Source organism: Patagioenas fasciata, chromosome 3 (genome assembly GCF_037038585.1).
Source record: "Patagioenas fasciata isolate bPatFas1 chromosome 3, bPatFas1.hap1, whole genome shotgun sequence".
In the NCBI taxonomy this organism is placed as follows: Eukaryota; Metazoa; Chordata; class Aves; order Columbiformes; family Columbidae; genus Patagioenas; species Patagioenas fasciata.
The window spans coordinates 39,392,304-39,407,869 of NC_092522.1; the positions used below are offsets into that span (position 1 = coordinate 39,392,304).

Below are 15,566 nucleotides of genomic sequence, written 5' to 3' on the forward strand. Positions count from 1 at the left end.
GCTATTTCATTTGAAGCCTCATTCAATTTTTATGTTTTTAAACAAGTTGCAACAAAAACTTTGTGTTACTGCCCAATAGCCAGAGGGAAATGCTTCCTCCTATTTCACTCAGAGACTTGTATGAACCACTATGATTTTATTTATGAATTTGAATCATAGAGTCATTTTAGTTGGAAGAGACCCCAAGATCATTGAGTCCAACCAGTAACCTAACTGAGGCACTAGAAATACATGCTATGAAGAAAGGTAGTAACCAGTGTCCAGAGAGTACCTAGCTGAATTTATTGAATGTTCAGGAACACTCTAACTGGTCATGCTGTTTGTGATTCAGCCTGTATCTCCTCACTCTTTCACCAGTACAGGGATAATGGTGTCACAGATTTAAAAACCATGTTCAGATGGATGCAAACATCTGCCTATTTTACTGTTGAAATAAATTCTACTCAAAAGCAAGTGTATCCAGTGGCATAAATGTACCAGGCAGAGTTGTCTTCTAGCCAATGGCTGTACTAGTAAAACCACCAAGAGGAAGATAACTAATGCACACGGAAAAGCAGGACAGCGTGACAGGGAGATACTACACTACAACTAGCAGTTGGTCTTCAGTATGTTTTTTAGGCTGCAACGCTGACTGAAAAGTCTGTTGCCAGTTTTAGCAGGATGAAAGTCTTGCTCAAGTCCCTGTTGACAGTAGGCTCGTATGCTCACTTTTGCCTCAAAAATGACTGCAACAGCATGAGGCACATCCTCTGCTGTGCACCTGCATGGAGTTGTACCCTTGCAACAGTAAATCAAGGAGCAGTTAGAGTGATATAACTATGTTGTCGTGTTCCCTTTTACAAATTTTTCCACATACAAAAGCTATACACATTCTTTCCCCTCTAAAATATCTTGTGTGCTTTGGCACTCCATCAAAGAGAAGTCTGCTTCAAATAGTCTGGCTTTTGTAGATTCAGCTGTAGCTTTTTACCCATCAGGGTGCTGCAACAGCTCAATGTCACCAGTTATTCATTGATCCTTACGCAGAAGTCTCCCGCAATTGCTGGGTACTGTTAAAGTTCACAGCACTGTTTATATCGCTTTTGTCCTTCTTAAAGCTCAGGCTAGAGATCAAAGCAGGAAGGTGATGATTTTCTTCATTTACAGTAGTGGCCCATTAGACCTTCCACAACACAGAGGTGTAACAGATCAGCTTTGCTGGCAGTAATGGGAGCAAGAGGGAACCAGAATAACTGTGATGAATGGGAACTGTTGTGGTCCAATCATATCCAACAAGGATGGAAGACTCTAAGGGAATTCCAGGTTTTCAAACTGAGTTAGGATTGACTATGGAAATATTAAATATCTATCTTACTATTGCTCATCATTCACCATTGAAAGCACACACATATAGTCCTCAAAAACATGACAAACTATCTTAAAATCCAGAGAAGCCCTATACTTAGAAATTAAGGGGTTCTGCTTCCTTGCTTGCTTTTAAGAATACTTCAGAAACATAGAAAGCACTGCAATGAATCACCTCAGACTACTAGACCCTCATCTCACATGCTGCTAAGCACTTGCAGCCTCAATTAGTTTCTGCTGGTGTCAGACTTGAGAGAGCTCATCCTGAGAGAATCACATGCTGCATATGACAGGTAATAAGGATGTTAATGCACTGATTAAATGCCCAGAGGAAAGAGGAGTTCCTGAACTCTGGCAACAGAAGAGAGAGTAATGCTTTAAATGAAATTCAACTATTAATTAGGAGATTTATCTGTATCCTCAGCATAATGAAAAATGCATCAATGCAGCATTATCTTTAGTTGCACATACTAAAAAAAAAAAAAAAAAAAATCTATTCTGAAGTGTTTAAACATTGGTTGAGAGCCCAAGACACAGCCAATTCTACATAAGCAATCAGTTTTTAAAACACCACAGCTAATACTGTAGCTTACCTAAAAAAAAGTTTGGACTCAGTGATGTTTTATATAACTGCACCAGCATCCAGGAAATGAAGTAATGGTCACACAATAAATAATTGATATAAACTTGCAAAAGATATCTTCATATAAAGAAGAATTCTGTTTTCCATGGCTTACAGAGACTTTGTTGAAAAATAATTAATAATGAAGTCTGGCATGTATCTCTGTTTATTAGACTAAAATGCACTAAAAACCTATAAATAGTGACTGTGTATACTATACAAGCATACACACTAAAAAGCTTTATGTGCATCTGAACAAGGAACTACATTAACTGTCATTTTAAAATTTAATCAAATGTACACAGACAACATAAGCAATATGTCAAAACGCAGTAAAATATGACCTACAGATTTGGAGTTCCTTGGTTCCAGCACCAGCGAGAGCTTGTAGATATCATCTTCAGTGTGATAGAGATCCAGGGACAGCTACGTGTAAGAAAGAGGAAAAAACAGTAATATTTATTAGATCAGGTAGGATATGAGAGGCTTATAAGCAGAGATATACCTCCCACTGAAGCTAAAGTTCTGCTACTTGGTGTGTCAGAATACATACTGAGGCTGCTTGCAGCTGCTGGGAAAGCAGCTTTTCACAGACCTAATGTAACCCACACTGGTGAGCACACATCTGTGCTGATCGGGGCAGGTGCTGTCACAACCTGCATCCCAACATGTCAAGTGAGAGGGGCTGTGTGTCGACCTTCTTCACAGTGGGACATTGGTATTAAAGACCACCCTTATGCAAAACACTTTATTTTAGCAGCTCAATGGTCCTGACAGATCTCACAGAAATAACCTGGTGAATACAAAAAGTGCAGGACATAACCTGTAAAGAGGCTGGGCTAGAAGGACTTCAGATTGTGTTCTGGTCAAATTTTCTTCCTTCCAGCCCAGCTTTGCCTGTTCCTGATCCCCTCTCAGCAAGTAAGGCAAATTCCCTTTCAGCTTCTGTTTTTATATAAAGATTTTTCTTCTGTGTTCTCATTTTTTTTTTCCTAGAGGATTTATTTAAAAAAAAAAAAAAAAAAAGAAGGGGTATAAATATGCTTAAAGTAAAATGAATCCATTTGGTTTTACTTTGGCAGCCGTGGTCTTGTGTCAGTGCAGATCTGCAGTAAATTCCTTCTCGCTTGGAGTGATGAGGGAGAAAAGCAATCAACATTGTGGCTAATGTTTTGCAATGAGAGGAAAGGAACATTGCATGCTTCCTGTGATCACGTCCCTACATTAAATGGTTCTGGAGTAATTGATATGAAGTTATCATCTACCTTGCAAATCCCCACTTAATCTAAGACAGAGTTAAAAGGATGTTTCCCAGCAGACAGATAGAATTAGGACTGACTAAATGACTCTGACAGAAGGTTATTTTTAGAGGCCCTGAGCACTGGACTAGTAACAAGCAGGACCACTGACACTGTACTGCAGAACCACCTCAAGGAACTACCTTCTTTTAGGCAGAATTTGGGCAATGATTAAGACAGGAGCCATGCCCTTTCCTAAGACAGGTACACATCCCAGAACAAATGCATCCCTTCAGAGGTGTCTGGATTTTACATTATTCATTTTGTCTAGCTGTAACACTACACTGATTTTTGCACTTCATAATTCGGTTATGGGCACCAGTGAAAGCTTGAGCATCCTGCAGGTTCCTTCACCCAGCTGCCATGATACTGTCACAGGGGACCTGTCCTAAAGATAATGTAGATCCAGTAACTGCTGTAACAAACATTGTTCATGTACTTAGTTAGTCAGTGACTGTATTGTTAGGTTCCTGAGTGGTATAAAATAGGCACAACTTGGAGCAAATTATATTATCAGGTCAGGTCGGGTTTGACAGCAGAATTGCTCATCTAAGAGACCTTGGCCTGTTCTTACTAAAGAGCACAGTTTTCTCATCAGGCCAGAAGAGCGGGGTGTGGATTTGGGGGTGGAAATGCATTAATATTTACTAAGTGAGTTTGACCTTATTGTAAGCAGCAGTTGTAAGTTCATTAGGCACAACATGTAAGGCACAATGGACAAGGTATTGTCTAGTACAGAAGTTTCAAATACTAGCAAAAAATTACAAGCATGATGACAACACAGTTATATAAGGTCTCATTTTATATTTTATTTACAATTTTGCTCTGACAGATACAGTGTAATCAGACTTTTCCTAGGACAACCTTTCCAGTGGGTGGCAGTTTCCCTTCTAATTTTACTTTCATTGCTGTCCTATTTTTCTAAGAAATTTGGGAGGGGATTGAGAGGGTTGGGGGAGGGATCTGAAAGGTTTGGCTGTTTTTGTAAGTGGAACTTACTGAACACAAGTTAGGGAGGGTAACTTTCAATTTGATTGTTTAGATATTTCTCATTCTCTTCACTAGACTGTACGAACGACTGGGACTTTCCAGTCATTTGCATATAGTCTCAGAACAGGTTAGATAAATAGCTGTTGAGTCCTAAAAATAGTGGGGGGAAAAATGGTGGCACCAAGTAAACTCTAACACAATTAGTATAAGTGCACTGTAGACTAGTTGAGAGACTGAGATCCTCTTGCAATCTACAGAAAGTGATGGAACATTTACCCACAGGTAAATTTAATGTTGTGAAATTAAAACAATGTGGAAATACTGCACAGCAGGTAAAGAAATCCCTTAAGCATCCTTACCAAATATAAGTTTTCTAATGATGAAGATGTCATGAGAACTACTATCTCTCTCTGGTGCACTACCAAGCTTGTGCTTAGGTCCTCATTTACTACTTATTCTTAGCTCCAGATTTCGGATGCCAGCATCTGGCAGGGGACTGGGTACAGAGCCAGTGGAGAAGGAGCAAGTGTGGCCAACAGTGCAGGGAAGGAGGAATAACCACACAGACTAAGAGCAAGCATGCACCAAGATGTGAGTCCGTCTTTGTGTAAGATGCTCCGGCTCACTGGCAGCTGAGTCATGGCACATTTACTTCTCTTGCCCATGTAACTCTGTATCATTTACACATGACAAGGGAGGACTTGCATCACCAGAGCTCCATCTCAGCTTCTGCAGTCTCCTGTGCCAGTAAGCCTGGCTTTTGTCTTGCTGCTCCATACAATAAACCTTTGCCTTATCTGTGGCATTTTAACTGGCTTCTTTCAGTTACTTGTTCAAAGCTAAAATTCTGTGAGCTAGCAACTGATTTTTTATGCTGACAATAAGATGTGGGGGTGAAACAGACTTCTAAGTTTGTGTGCAGTTGTTTAAAGCAAGAAAGAGCCCAATTTTCCAAAATGCTTATCATTCAGTACCTACCACTGAAGCCAGAGAGATTCAAGTTCTCTTGTTCCCCATTCACCCTTTAGGTCTATATGCACAATGGCACCTGAAAAATACCCAAAGAACTTTGACCAGGGGGCCTGAAGTTTCCTACCAACCCTTGTCCAGCTTTTAAGCCAGCTCTCACTTCATAGCTCTTAATACAATCTCCCCAGATGCCACCGTTTCCGAAACACTTGAAAGGTATCAGCTCCTCCAGAGTGGATAGGCATCGACCACTGAGGAAAAGAAAGACCATGGCAAATTCCCACATGCCCACTTAGTCCATGAAATACCCATTTTATCTTTTTGTGCAAGTTGCTGGACTCACCAACCAAGCACCCAGTGATTTACGTGTCAAGCAAGCACAAGCCAGGCTGTTAGCACTTGCTAAGTGAGGTGTAAAAGACGATGCTGCAAGGGATGGAGGCCAGACAAGAGATTTACACATTGCTTATCAAGACAAAACACCTCCTAAAAGCCTGCCTGCATGGAAGCGGCTTAATGGGAAAACAGCAGAAGTGAATAAATAGTTGGGTCAGCTGATTCACATGCAAATGAAAAGCAATTCACACCTTTATGCACGTTTACTAGTTTTGAAAGCGACTTTCTCTAACTAAGTTAAAGATGAGAAAAATTTCTACACTTTACATTAGAGAGGAAAGACCTAGCAATAAATAGAATAGTTATTTATTCAGGCTCTGAAAACTTAGGATGACTTTGGCAGCAAGGGACTCTAAATCTGCTAAAAGACCATTTGCACATAGCAAGGTCAACTATTTTTAGTCAGTTCTTGTCAGCTTTGGGCTGCAATCCTAACTTTCTTCTCTTTCTCTGCCCCCAACCTGTAATTTCAAGCTTTCTTATTAACAAAAAGATTGACAAAAACATTTCACCTGCTATACAAGTTCATTATTACTGTTTAAGAGACTACTGTAAAAAAGAGAACTGTAATGTATTCATATGTACAAATGAGGTAAAAACCTACATACTGGAATAAAAGCAAGAATATTAATAATATTATTATGAGATGTACCAAAACCCAGGTCTGGGAATCTTTTGTAGAAATTTGGTTTTATCCTTTTTGGGAGTCGCCGTCTTAAATCCAAACTCCCACACTATCAAACCTACTCGACTCACAACCACATTTCTAGTGACTACTGTGAAGACAGAATTACCTTTGAAAGGTTTTAGGATACCTACAGCTGTCTAACTAGTATACCTATGCTGTCTCCATCACTACTGAAAGGTATCACCGTGGAATCATGCTAACAGGTAAAAAGAAGCACAAGTTAATTTTAGCGTATTATCAGGTCTGGAATCAACACTGCATCATGCAGATTCATTCATCTACAATCAGATTGCATCAACTGTAACCAAAATCAACACAGTTATATTCGGAATTAATATGTATCAGAGCATAGTAAGTGAAAAAGTACTTGTCAATTTCTTCTGGTAAATGAAATACACCGATTCAAACATTATGTAGATATAAATAAAATCTGTATCATTTTGCTAAAAAGCCCCAAACAAAACAAAGAAAATATTTAAAAAATTGAAAACCAGGTAAAACACATAAAGTCAGGTTAATAAAATGATCGGAATGAACGGGCAAGGTCTTAGAAAAATTTGAAGCTTTCTGCTGCTTTTGGAAAGCAGGCTGTCCTCCTAAACAGAGAAGAACAGCTAATGAAAATGTCAGGAGTGGTTCAGCTTCCATCTCTCACTTCACATTGTCTAATTTCTGCTGGTTTGGTCTCAGTTTCTCATTGTTCATTTCTCTAAAACCTGAGGTTCCACTTCTCCCTACTCACAGCCAAGTTTGTAAGAAACTAAGAACTTTCAGAAACGAGCAGGGAGGGAAAGAGTGGCATAAGATAAGAACGCAACTCAATCACTGCTAAAACAAAACCAGGTAACATCTGCCTTTACAGTCTAACATTTTAATTAAGTGGGTGTTGCAGTGGGCAATACATGGTCCCTTCTCCTCCCTGTCCCACTAACTGTGGTTAGGACTTGTTCTCAGATTGCTCCATACGAAGTACAACAGGAGAAGCTTTTCCTATTCCCCCAAACTTTCCCATACCTCATTACAGTGAAGCCACAGGTATATCCACACTGGCTTGGCTGCTTCACATTCACGCTCATATTTGTCAGCTTCTGTCTTTTAAATTCCTGTACTTGATCAATCCCAGCATAAATCCACCACAAAACAGCACCTCTGATTAATTTCTAGATATGTACATTTTTGGACATTTTAAAGTAAAGCATGAAAGGAAAAAATTCCGGAGTTCCTGCCCAATAGCCTTCCAGTTAAGGCATTTACCTAGAACGATCTAGGTAATGAGCCACTTCAAGTCTGTCACCTCACCAAGGAAAAGCTGGAATTGGTTCTTACCTCCCAGGGAGTAAATTCTGAGAAGTTCATGCTATCTAACAAAATAAATACTGGAAAAATTGTGAAATCTGCACCAGTTACACATTGACCTTGCTTACTTCTAAATTTATTTTTTAAAGAATTATCTTGATTTAAGGAGAGCAAAGAAACTCTCTTTCAGTCCAGATTAGAGATCTGAGAGACAAAGTTAAATAACAAGAATAGAAACAGCATCACATTACTACCTATTAAGAGAGTTCTTTACCTACTGTGACATGTTCCAGACTATTCTCAGATGAGTAGGTGGGTTTTATTTGCTTGCAACAGCAACTGGTTTATAACAAACAATATTCCTTTTGTTTCAGGTTTCACAGGTTCTGTCTTTCAAGACATTGTTGGTTTTTTTTTGCCCACGATCTGAACAAACTGGTGTTAGGTCAAACACTGCTGCAGCTAAGACCAGTGCTAAAATGACTAAATTTCAATAGAAACAGGGTTTGGCCCGATGGTTCAGGCTCCATGATTCAGCGTGTTTTGAAATAAAGTGTAATATTTATTAAAATAACTTTTATTGTCTACATATCAAAAAGGAGACTGAAAATTAATTCCATTTAGCATTGCCAGTTGCAGCTTTTTTTTTTTAATGTTTTATTCAGTCTTTCTAAAATCTCACTTTCCTTTGGTTTGAAGTGGGACATTCTTCCTTATCAGTAAATTGTGTGTGCAAGTTTCATACTTCCCAAAATGTAGCCCCTGTCAAGGGTGAAGGGGAGGGAGAAGTGCAGGGATTGTAGGGGCTGTTTAACACCACTCAAGAACATTCTTTTCACTGGATTGGAAGAGTACCATGTTGCCCACTAAGCACAGGGGAGCAACAACAGAGTGATGGTCAAGTTGGAATTTCACTTGTGTGCCCACATCCATACATCACCTGATCTTTGCACAGGAGACATAAGCCTCAATTTTAAGTACTCAGAACTTAGTTTTTACTTCTCCTGACACAAATACAGTTCTCTTTCTGTCATATTTAAAATAGCTAATTGATAACAATCCTGTTGCTGCTTCCAGCCATCACATACTACAGTAATGAAACTCTTTGAATTTACTGACAGCTCATGTAAACTTGTTTCTGTTTTGTATTCTCTCTATTTTCTTTTATAAAACTGGGATAACAATGTGCACTTATCTCTATAGGCACGAACATTCCTGCTGTTATTCAACATCTGAATAATTGAATTGAAACACGCTCAATACTCACGGTTAGCAGGTTAATTAAATCCATATTAGGCTCTAAATGATGAGAGGCAGTTTGGAGAGAAACCAGTTCACTCAAGGTGATGGAAAGCTGCTGCATTTTCACTATGTTTACTTTGTTCTCATCTATCCAGTCAGGAAAAATTACATGGACAGCAATCAAGTCTTTTAAATGAACTCCTAAAATAGGAACCTTGAAGCCAACACAGTCAGCAAAAGCCTTGCGGTAGTTGCAGTAGTTTCCATTGGAAGAGACCAGCTCTGTCATTTCGTTCCAGTCCTACAAATAGGCAGAGAAACAAGCCTCTGTGAAAGTACTCATAGCATTTCCTCCACCTGTCTTAAATGAGCATGACTCATGTCAGGGTACCAACAGTGTAATTTCCTCTCTGGCACAGACAAGCAAGCAGACGACCTCTGTGAGCTCATCCTTCTCCACCAGCAGCAATGCAACTGAACTGCCTTTTAGGATGCTCTGTCATGATCCAGGTATTGCACTGGTGAGGCACCTGGACTGCAGAACCCACCATACCTCAAAGAGGTGATTTTCTGCTCAATATATCTATATTCTGAAGTCCACCATACCTTTGTGACTTCTGAAGACAGATGAGAATGAGTTTCTTTCAGGCGAGAAATAGAGCTGTGGCTCAGACCTCCCACAACTGCCATCAGCGTGTTGAAGTTCTGGAGGTGAAGGAGCTTCTGCAGGAGAGATTGATCATGCATAATTAAAAATCAAGGAAATACATGGGACAGCTACCCAGTGTCACACATGACAAATGAAAAGGAGACAACCCATCACTGCTAAATCAGAAATCACTAAGCAAGGGGACATAACAGAACAGTTCAGCTTTTCTTTTTTTTTTTTTTAATTAGCTTAGCTCAACAAGAAACACACAATAATGACAGCTGTCAATCAGAATACAACAGTTTTGTCTGCTAGTTAAAAAATGCAGACATACCACACCTGAACAAATAACCTGCAGTGATGCTGAACAGGCTATTCACTGAGGAAATAACTCAAAGAGTGTCCAGTTCACTTGTTTACAGCAATCTCTATTTGTATTATTGCTTTATACTTTAGGAAAAAGAGTCATATGCAAGACTTACTTGTGCAACGTTGATAAATTTTGTGATTACTTCTGCCCTTTGCTGGGGTGTTGGCTTGCTGAGGACCATGAGCTGGACCCATTTGGAGATACCATTAAATAAAGCAATAGATCTTTCCAAAGTAGGATTGTTGTCCAAGCAGCCATGGATCACATAGCTTTGGTAGTCTGTGAACTAACAGCAAGAAGGCATTTCCAGTAAAATGGCGGACAACTCAAGAGTCAAACTGAAGCTTTGATCATTTTTTTCCTTTTAAAGCTCCTTTTGTCTAGAAAGTGATCAAGACTCAGGGTCAGCAGACCCTGCTGTACATCAGTTCTTTCTTAAGATTTTGTTACTCTTTTTAATTAATTGTCAACTTTCTTTCTTAAGATTTTGTTACTCTTTTTAATTAATTAAATGTCAACTTAAAACTTGAGTGTTTGTGTGCCAGGCAGCAGCATGCCTATGAGCATGATTATTACTTCCATGGAATCATATTTCCTATGATTTACTCAACACTTACAACATTTTATTCTGTGTAGTTTTACTTGACATCCTCATGGCATGATACTCTATAGCAATTATCTAGTGCTACAAGCAAGAAGTACATAAATAAGTGCTTTCCTCCCACTCCAATATCCTGGCCAAATCCATTGTTGATGTAAAGCGGGAAATTTTGGCCCCACTGAAATCTATAGGAGCTCTGTCACTCTTCACAGGAGCTTTAACTGCATCCCAAGAAGCTTACTGCGCACCCATTTTCTTCTTCCTGTGTCAAAAGAATTCTGTAGCACAAGGAGATACTTCTGCTAAATTTTGCTTGTTTTGATGTCATTGTTCAGTCCCTGTACGTTCATGGACATGGTTCTACATGGGAGAGCTATGGCTCCCAAGAATTAGATTTCCCTAAATGTTTTGAAAACATTTTTCAGCTGTCCCTTTAGGACAGATTTTCAGAAGCCTAAGACATAACTTTAGCTTGTGCAGGGAGCAGCTAGCAGTGCCAAACAACATGGGTTTCTTGGTCTTAGCAGAAGACCACATGATGGCATATGCTTCTACACAGCAGATGTTTGTCTCAGAGCTGCACATAAACAGCGTCTCAGCATTCAGATACTTTTCAATGTTTTCTGTCACAGTTAACACTGCTTTTCCTTCTCCTCCACATATTTAAATAGGTAAAACCAAAGACAGGATTTGGACTAATAATCTTTTACAATTACACAGCTTTGAGATAACATTTTTGTCTACTTTGCCCTCTTACATTTCTGAATAGTTTACATTGAATCACTTTGTCTCATTGACATCTCCAAATAAATGCTAGTTGTTTCTCTGTAGCATTTCTCAATTGTTCTTTAAATTAGATTGGCAATACCGGACTAGTTTTTTAAACTTCTATGTTTTGAGGTGTGCCCTTCACTTTATTTCCTGGTAATGTACCATTCTTACAAATTTTTGGTTATCAGTCTCATATAAACAAGCAACACATCTTTCAAACCTCTTCATTGCATTACAGTATAATATAGTATATAAGATTAATTAACTCTAATTGGTTGCAGAGAGGCATCTGAGATAGCAAAATTTAAGCTGAAGAATAAACAGACAAATTAGAAAGGAAAAAAGAAAATGCATTGCAGGATTGATTTTCTTCCTGGAATTCCCAAAGGAATTAAAATACATCTTAAATCTAGCTAGAAATCCATCCCTTTTTTCTTGTCCCTCTCTCCCTCTTTGAGGTTAGGATTACATAGATCACGGTAGGGTGTTTTCCCATTATTTGAAGTCTAGAGTAAAAACCTTTGAATTATTAAATGATGTCAAAAGTGATTCTATTTAGACTGGTCTCAGTTTCTCATTGATCTCTTCTTCCTTCCTTTCTTGAAATTAAAAAAAACCCCACTCATACATTTTTCTTAGTTTTGGAGTTTGATTTTTTCATGCTCCTAAAAACTTTAAAGTAAGTCAATTTTTTTTTTTTGCTGAAGAGAACACGTCAACTTGAGAAATTACTGCTTCCATTTGCTACTAGATACAATAACATCATGCAACCTTTTCATAGGGATATTTGCCAGCAGAAATCAGCATTTCTTTTAGCATTTGCGCTACTCATTTGTTTTGCTTTAGCTTCTGCTTTCATTTTCATCCATTTGTGCCTCTTGTTCATGTACAATCCTGTGTGAAAAGAAGCGACTGTATCTGAATTCTCCTCAGTGCCAACATGGGAGGAAAGAAGTTGTGCTGTCTCTGTTCTGCAAGTTTTCAAGACCCAACTAGCTAAGTCCCTGAGGAACATGATCTGTCTCAGAGCTGGCCCTGCTTTGCGCAGGGGTTTGGCCTGGAGGCCTCCTGAGATTCGTTCCAGCCTGAATTATATTCTGCTCCTAAGTTGGCAAATGAAAGGACAGTTTCTGAAGAAGTGGTTTGGAGTGAACAGAGACTACAGAAAGACTATATATATTTCAGTCTCTTCAAAAATTATTCATTGCAAAGACTCTGATGTTTCCTGAAAAGTAATTAACTATTTTCCTCAGAGCAGAAAGAAATACCTGAAGATTTTGAACAATAATATTAGTTTAACCAATTGCTGCAACTCATGGCTGCAGTAGCTTTTAGCAGTAATTTTTGCCCAGAATTTCTCCAAAAAATAACTTCTGTCACTAAAAGTATCCATCATGAAAAAGATCAAGGAAGTGCTGGTGCAGCCATGGCTATGTACATCGTATGAAGAATTATCAAGATTTACTACACTGAAATGCTGAGGGGAAAAAAAGTCATAAATGTTAAACTGTGTGAAAGCTCTTTAAGGACAGCCTCCTAATTGCAAGTGACAAAGTTTTAGGCTTCTTACAGAAATTCTCCTAAAAGATTTATGCTCCAGAAAAGTGAGATGTTCAGCTAGCTCAATGGGCTCTAGATGGTCAAACAGCAGGCAGGCTTTTCCTTTCTTGGAAATCCTCTTCCTCTGTGTAACTCTTCTCATCCAGTCATAGGAAGGACTGCAACAGAAAATACGTACAATTCTAATTTCTGTTTAGGTTCATGAGAATGTAGCCCACAGCTTCCACACATAATTTAAAATCACCAAGAGGCAGATAATGAGTTTTCTGATCTGCACATAATAAACACCCAGAGTAAGACCCGTTCAGGTGCATAACAGAAGAGTTTCGCAGGCACTACTGCAAATTATAAATAATAGCAGGTTTCTATCTGAATAAAAGGACAATGTACTCTTCTCTATGATACAGGAAGCCACAATTAAAAAATGCTTTGGGAATACAAGAAGAACAAGTCACATCAAATTCTGATACAGAATAAAAAAATACTTGAATCACATCAAGGAGTAATTTTTACTCTGTAAGACCATGGGTCCATGAAATAATGGAACAGCAGAAACAAACAGCTATCAAAACAGTAAGAAGTGGGTGGACAAAAAGGCAAATAATTTGCTTGCATGCAATTAAATAATTCCTACGCATAGGCAGTAAAAGCACTTCAGAGTGCAGAAAGAGGTTGCTAACAATATTTTAAAATGAAGATTTGAGAGACAATATTCATGTGATTTCACTGGTACTGTTCTTGCAGGAAGTTTCGCAATCCTCATTGAGATTGGTAGTGCTGTCCTTACAGGTTGCTGTGCCATTTTAAAGTAAGGAAAAGTCACTATGCATATGCCATATTTTGAAAGAAAATCTACAATATCAGCTGAGATCCAAGAGCCTATCTGGTGGCGTTTAAAACACAACTTTCATTTCAGCATGTCAAGGAAATATTAGTATTGTGAAGGGGTTTCGTTAGAAGGAGATATGTTGTTGAATTAGTCAGGTGCAAAGGAATCTCAAGGCCACTTCGAGAAGCTGAGAACAGAATCTGCTGTGAGAAAGAGGGGCGTTTCTTCATTAACAGGGCCTCAGCATGGCGTGAGTCATCGGACCTATCATCGGTGGGGCTCCAGCGTGTGGACTGCCCATGATACTCATTTAGCGAATCCATGCTTGGAGCGTGGATTCGTGATTAGAGAACAGTTGCGTATATAAGGAGACATGTTTCTGTAATAAATGGCTTTTGCGTGATTCACATTGAATCGGAGTGCTGAGTCCTTTATTGTTCCAACATAGTATAATAATTTTGATGCAATAAAACTACAAACGTGAATGCTAAAGATTATCCAGTTAAACAACAGAAAAGTAGTACACAGAAAGCCATTATTAGCAGTTTACCAATGAGGGAATAAAAGAGTTTCCCTGACAAAATGCCAGATTTACACAACATGCCAGTCACTGCATTGCTTGCATTCTGTATGAAAAATTATAGGAAAAAAAGTAATATTAATCACTTAATTGGCACTAGCTTTGTGAGGAATATTATTTCTTTCCTGTTTATATTAAAAGCTTACACAGAGATACAAATCTTCTCACTACTGTGATACTACAACTAGGATTTCAAATTTGTAGTAACTTCAAATTTAGAAGACAATATAATCATTTTGTAACTGCTTTTTTTGCTCTCTCAAGATCAAGATGGCACATACTTTTACCCTTTGCACAGAAATAGAATTCTGCTGTTACAGAGACAGAGAGAGATGTTGAAGCTCATAACATCCTTACATGCTGGAGATATCAATGAGATGGATGTGATCCTCGTATCCAAGCTGGCTGGCTACTTCTCGAAACTCTTCAGTCAAACGAATCAGCCCAAGATCCAAGTTAAACTCCGCAGGAAATTCCAAAATCCAGTATCTGAAATCCACAGACAGTGGTTCAAAGATGCCCAGGGATTCAGGTGTGACAGTCAGTGGCTGCATATATGTATACTCACATTTTATTCAATAGTACTTATTGGCTTTTGGGCAGAGAGAGCGGACTACCCCAATTTGTTGCTGCTGTGATTATCTGTGACACTGAAGTGGCAAAGCCACTTTATGATTTCCTTTGGTTAACTCAGCGCAGTACAACACAGCAGCATTCTATTCAAATGTGAAATTAAAGTGATGCCTCAGGTGACACACACATGTGTCCTAACTCACACATGTGTCCTGACTTACACTGCCAGGACACCCAAATGACACTTGCACTTATTCCTTGCCTAAGTGAGACACTATAGGCTCAGAAAATATTTTTCAAGGAAAATGAAAACGTGAATTTGAGTGGCAGTTCTACCATGATAACCATGTATAAATGAGACGCCTCCTCTACTTTCAATACCTCCCTCCTTTTCTTCACAGTGATATAACTTAGTACAGAGGAAGAAAGAAAAAGCATTTGAGTGAAGCAGGCTGCAACATGTTAACTTAAAACTTATTGCTACACAAGCACAGCCTAGCACATGAAAGCTTTCCCATAGAAACAAGGTCAGAGACGGTGCAAAGATCAGAACATACTCAACCTGTATAGCTTTGGCATCACTAACACACTCATGTTGTCATAAATTACATAGGGACTGCATGAACCGAACACAATAGCCCAGAGACAATCTTTCTCTACCACACTAGATTACATCTTGAAGCAAAATGTGTCTCTCCTCTGTGAGGCATTGAAGTAGTCTCCCTCTAAGAGACATTACACTCAAACACCAGGTAAATTATAGCACAATCAACTTTTTAGGTCAATAC

The 15,566-nt window shown here is 38.8% G+C and overlaps 1 protein-coding gene across 1 annotated transcript in view; it reads right to left on the reverse strand.

The window, feature by feature from the left end:
* RASGRP3 (RAS guanyl releasing protein 3) overlaps positions 1–15,566 on the reverse strand; it is a 60,479-nt gene that overhangs the window by 14,295 nt on the left and 30,618 nt on the right. Inside the window, exons 5-10 of the mRNA XM_065835824.2 lie at positions 14,563–14,694; positions 12,807–12,954; positions 9,977–10,150; positions 9,452–9,568; positions 8,871–9,146; positions 2,315–2,392 (exon numbers count right to left, since the gene is read on the reverse strand). Of these exons, the coding sequence (XP_065691896.1) occupies positions 2,315–2,392; positions 8,871–9,146; positions 9,452–9,568; positions 9,977–10,150; positions 12,807–12,954; positions 14,563–14,694 (925 nt within the window). The remainder of the gene's footprint in view (positions 1–2,314; positions 2,393–8,870; positions 9,147–9,451; positions 9,569–9,976; positions 10,151–12,806; positions 12,955–14,562; positions 14,695–15,566) is intronic.